This window comes from Neopsephotus bourkii, unplaced genomic scaffold, assembly GCF_033783945.1.
Source record: "Neopsephotus bourkii isolate Nb327-2 ecotype Australia unplaced genomic scaffold, CSIRO-AGI_Nbou_v1 NB_1768, whole genome shotgun sequence".
NCBI classification, from domain to species: domain Eukaryota; kingdom Metazoa; phylum Chordata; class Aves; order Psittaciformes; family Psittacidae; genus Neopsephotus; species Neopsephotus bourkii.
The window spans coordinates 11,291,439-11,296,487 of NW_026902242.1; the positions used below are offsets into that span (position 1 = coordinate 11,291,439).

Consider the following 5,049-nt stretch of genomic DNA (forward strand, 5'->3'; position numbering starts at 1 on the left):
GGGGCGGTGGCGGCAGCGGGGACGGGCGCGGGAGAGGGAGGGAGCGCCCGTCCCCCCTCCCGCGCCCGTCCCCGCTGCTGATTGGCTGCCTCCCGCGCTGCGTCAGCCCCCGCTCGGCCTTCTGCCAATGGAAGCGGGCAGCGGCGGCGGCGGCAAAAGCCCGGGGTAATAATAAACGTCGGGGGGTGGGGGGCCGTGGCGGCCGTGACGTCACGGGGGGAGTCGCCGCTGCCGAGAGGAGCTCGGTGGGCACGGGCGGGCGCGCCGCAGTGGCCGGTGTCCGCCCCGCTCCGCGCCCGCAACTTCCCGCAACAAAGTTAGGTAGCGGCTAACCGGCCCGGCGGGGATGTGGTGCTCGGCAGGGGCCCCGCGTTAGTGGCCGCCCGCGCCGCCGGTGCGCGGGTTGGGGTAACCCCCGCTGCCCCCTCCACTCCACTTCCCCTCCAACTCGGTGTGACCCCCGCGGCCGCCCGCCGGGTATGCGGGCACGGCGCTAAGCGGTCCGCCATGGAAGGGCCGAGCGGATCCAGCTTCGGGATAGACACGATCCTGTCGGGCGGCAGCACCGGCAGCCCCGGAGTCATGAACGGAGACTTTCGCCCCCACGGCGACGGCCGGCCGGCGGATTTTAGGAGCCAGGCCACGCCGTCCCCCTGCTCGGAGATCGACACTGTGGGGACGGCGCCCTCGTCGCCCATCTCGGTGAGCATGGACCACCCAGAGCCGCACCTGGGGGTGGCGGAGAGCCTCCCGCCGCCGCCGCACCACCTCCACCTCGGCCCGCACCCGCCGCCGCCGCCGAGTTTGCAGCCGTCTCCCCCACAACCGCCGCCGCCCCAGTTGGGCTCGGCCAGCACCGGCCCCAGGACTTCCACCTCTTCTTTTTTAATTAAGGACATTTTGGGCGACAGCAAACCGCTGGCGGCGTGTGCACCTTACAGTACCAGCGTCCCCTCTCCCCATCACACCCCCAAGCAGGAGGGCAGCGCAGCCCCGGAGAGCTTCAGGCCCAAACTCGAGCAGGAAGACAGCAAAGCCAAGCTCGACAAGCGCGACGACACGCAGGGCGACATCAAATGCCATGGTGAGTACTGCCCGGCCCAGCACTGCACCGCCTCGGTAGCCCTTAAAACCCGGGCCGCGGCGGTCGGCGCATCGGCGAAACGAAAATCGGGGGAAACGTGTGGTGGGAGCTCTCGCTCCACTGGGGCTGGTCGGTGATCCTCGCTACCACGGGTTTGAGATCTGTAGGAGATGAAATCGCGTTTTCTTTTTTCCACCCCTCTTCTCTCTGTAGGCCTTTCCTCTCTTTTTTTTTATTTAACTTTATTGTTTTTAAGAAAATAGCCCGAGCAGTGGAAACCAGAATGTATTTATTTTTAGTTCAAACGCTCATAAATGATTCTCTAGCTTTCTAAGAACCGGCGGCTCAGCTGCAGTTACTGCCTTCAGCTTTTCCATTTCTGCCCATTCGATCTAAAATAAAAATATGGGGGGAAAAAAATCCCACTTCCCCATCAGCAAATAAAAGAAAAAAAAAACCCTTTTAATTAAAAATAAAAGAATTGGAACACAGTCGGCCCGCGATGGGCAAGGGAAGGTTGGAGGGCTTTGTGCGTTTTGCAAAACACCCGGGTTTTCCCAGCGCCGGGATGCAGGGTTTAATTTCTCCATTTTTTGTATTCCTTTTTCTAATTATGGGTTTCGTGCTGATGGGGAAGCCCCCGCCGTGCGGGCTTCGGAAATGGAAATAGCGAAGTGTGCATGGGGAAAGGAAAAGGAAGGAAGGAAAAGAGTGATGAAGGGCTAGGCGGGAGACGGCTGTTTCCCCACGGAGCTGCCCTGCTCGCAGGCAGCTTGGGTCAGCGACAGTCGACGGGACACATTTCTCTCATTTTGCCCCGCTGAGATATTTTTGCCATGCTGAAGAGCAGAAAGACGCCCGGGCGCGTTACTCATCTTGCTCTTTCAGCATTAGCATAAGAGTGCCCAAACCAGATGTACAGTCTGGTCTGGCCATTTTTGTGTTCACCAACCTCCCCAGTGGGTCAATTAGGCAGATTATTGTTCTTCCTGCGGGGAAGATCAAGGAGCGCCACAAACCCGGGCCCGAAAGGAGCCGGATTGACATATCGATTTCCCGGTATTTCGGGCCAGGGGGAAGAGGGAGAGAAAATAACGAAAACCGTGTCGTTGGCGAGCGGAGAAGGGAAATCCCGCCATCCCCTGGACGGGCTCGCCGCCGCTTTCCCCCTCACCAAGCCGTATTTGACCATTCTCCTCCATGTCCCGGAGGAGCCCCCAGGGAAGAGTGCGGAGGGGCCCGGTAACCACGGAGGGGCGGGGGGCCTAGCCGGGGTCCCGCAGGCCCTCACCGCTCCTCGGCTCGCTCGCAGGGACAAAGGAGGAGGGCGATCGGGAGATCAGCAGCAGCCGGGACAGCCCGCCGGTGCGGGCCAAGAAGCCGCGGAAGGCGCGGACCGCTTTCTCCGACCACCAGCTCAACCAGCTGGAGCGCAGCTTCGAGCGGCAGAAATACCTGAGCGTGCAGGACCGCATGGACCTGGCCGCCGCCCTCAACCTCACCGACACGCAGGTGAAAACCTGGTACCAGAACCGGAGGTAAGGTGGGCCCCGGGGGGGAGCGGCCCGGGGCATTCCCGGAGAGCCGTTGTGGGGCCGCTCCTGCTCACGGGAGGGATGCGGGAAGAGCCGGGCGGCTGCCCCGCGCCCTCCCCGGCGGCCGGCTGGGGGGTCCGGCCTCTGTCACTGCTGCCGTAATTTTCTGTCTCATTACATACGGTTGCAGCCACCCTAATTCTGTCGCAAACCATTAGTGTCAGCGCGATGCGATCTAACCGTGTGCCGTGCTTATTAATTTGGCCGGAGTCGCCATGTGCATGTGGCGAGGAGTGCGGAGGGTGGGAGGCGGGCACGGCCGGGGTATCGTGCCGTGTACGGACCCGCGGGGCCGCTGCTCCCCGCCGGGGGCCCGGTAGTGCGAGGCCTCACCGGGATGAGGAGGTCAGGGGAGGGGGCTCGCCGTTCGTGGACCCCCGCGGACCTTGGCCGGGTGCCCCGTCGCGGCGCCCGCCCTGCAGCCGGCTCTTGTTCCCCCCCGGCAGGACGAAGTGGAAGCGGCAGACGGCAGTGGGCCTGGAGTTGCTGGCCGAGGCCGGGAACTACTCGGCCCTGCAGAGGATGTTCCCCTCGCCCTATTTCTACCACCCCAGCCTGCTGGGCAGCATGGACAGCACGACGGCGGCAGCGGCAGCCGCGGCCATGTACAGCAGCATGTACCGGACTCCCCCCGCGCCGCACCCCCAGCTCCAGCGGCCGCTGGTGCCGCGGGTGCTGATCCACGGGCTGGGGCCCGGCGGGCAGCCGGCCCTCAATCCCCTGGCTAACCCCATGCCCGGCACCCCGCACCCCCGGTGAAGCGGCACCGCGATCCCCGCAACAAGCCCTTCCCCTCCCCGTCCCCGAACAAGCCCCAGCACCGCAGAGGAGGAAGCGAGGGGAAGCCGAGGGGCAGGAGCTTCTGCAGGCAGCCACCGGCCACCGAGGGAGGCGATCAGTCAGAGCCAGGGACTCTTGAACCGTGAACCCAGAGCCGAGCCCGTAAGTGAAACGACCACACGCGGGGGAAGGCGGGCAGAGCTGCGGGGCGACCCGCCGACCACGGCTCCTGCGGAGCAGGACTTGGAGCTTGGAGAAAGAGAGGGACAGAGCAGAGGGGGAGGAGGAGATAGGAGCAAGAGGAAAGGGAGAGGGAGCCCGAGCCCGCCGGAGAGACTAAACGGCTGCAAAGGACGGAGGGAATGAGGACGGCTCGACCCCCGCCCGGCGGAGAAGACCGGGGGAACGGAGAACTTTGCACTGATTTTTCTCATGACCTTTTATTTTTCTTTCTTTATTTTTTTCTTATTGAAAAGTGGCATGCTCCCTAATGCGAACAGAATTGTACAGACCGAGTGCTGAGTGCTATATCATATTTATTATATGTCGTCCAAAAAAAAAAAAAGGAGGAAAAAAAATCACTTCTATACGTTAGTTTAAAACGAACGAACGTGATTCTCCCCTCTCCCTTTTCATGTCTTTTTTGATTCAGTAAAATAAATGCTTAGATGACAAAAATATTTTTTTTTGTTGTGCCTAAAAAAAAAAAAAATAGGGAAAAACCCCGGGAAAAAAATTAAATAAACTTTATCTTTTTTTAACAAACGTGGAAATTCAAGGTAGCTAATTTTCCCCGTGACAAGAACGCAAGAAATTCTGAGTAGAAAAGGCAAATGCCACTTTTTTTTCAGTTTTTCACCCTAGTCTCGCTGTTTCACAGCCTGCGCTGTATTTTAAAATCTGTATTTTAAAGGAAAAAGGAGTGTCCACGCAGGTGTTTTGCCCTTCGCCGTTATTTTAAGCACCTGGGCAGGGCGGCAGAGGCTTTGTAGGGAAGGGGCTGGCTCTGGTCACTTTCTCGGCCCCTAGGGGAGGGCGCGGCGCGGCGGGGTTGTGTCTGGCTGGGGGACTCTCTCTCACCCCGGCAGCCGTCTCTGTACCGAGCTGGGACAGGCAGCGAGCGCCCGCGGTCGGGGTGAGTAACGAGCAAGGGAGGGAGGGTTGAGGGGTCCTGAAGGACACGAAGCCCTCCGAGACCCGCCGGCTTTTGATCTTTGTTGCTGCTCCCTTTCCCCTGGCAGGCAGGTTCCCTCCCTAGCGCCTTGCTTCCCCACGCCGGGTCCCCCGGGACGAGGCGGAGGCGCGGGTCGGGGCTCGGGTCTGTGACCCTCCACCGGGCTCTGGGGAAGGCTCTGGCCCCAGTCTTTGGAAGGGAACACCCCCCTGCGAAATTAGAAAGTTATACAGCAATTACCTATAAAACATTCATAAAGTCCCATATTATCCTCCCCTTTGAGGGTTTGCTTTCCCCCCCCCTTCTCTTTTTCTCTCTGTTTTTGCTCGTGGGTTCCCTTTCATTTGAGATAGAAAGGGGAAAAGAAAAAAAAAGATAGATGCCTCCGGGCACGTTTATTTGGGCTTTGCTAATTA

At 60.4% G+C, this 5,049-nt stretch overlaps 1 protein-coding gene across 1 annotated transcript; it reads left to right on the forward strand.

Moving 5' to 3' along the window:
- Positions 1–201: 201 nt before the first annotated feature.
- BARHL2 (BarH like homeobox 2) lies at positions 202–4,224 on the forward strand. The gene is made up of 3 exons (XM_061379328.1): positions 202–1,084; positions 2,397–2,622; positions 3,126–4,224. Exons 1-3 carry the CDS (start codon positions 508–510, stop codon positions 3,436–3,438), a joined length of 1,116 nt encoding a protein of 371 aa, XP_061235312.1. The 5' UTR covers positions 202–507; the 3' UTR covers positions 3,439–4,224.
- The last annotated feature ends 825 nt before the right edge of the window (positions 4,225–5,049 follow it).

Coding starts and splice junctions, on each gene's coding strand:
- BARHL2 (XM_061379328.1), top strand. CDS start 508: ATGGAAGGGCCGAGCGGATCCAGCTTCGGGATAGACACGATCCTGTCG. Junction 1,085..2,396: donor GGGCGACATCAAATGCCATG/GTGAGTACTGCC, acceptor GCTCGCTCGCAG/GGACAAAGGAGGAGGGCGAT. Junction 2,623..3,125: donor ACCTGGTACCAGAACCGGAG/GTAAGGTGGGCC, acceptor CCCCCCCGGCAG/GACGAAGTGGAAGCGGCAGA.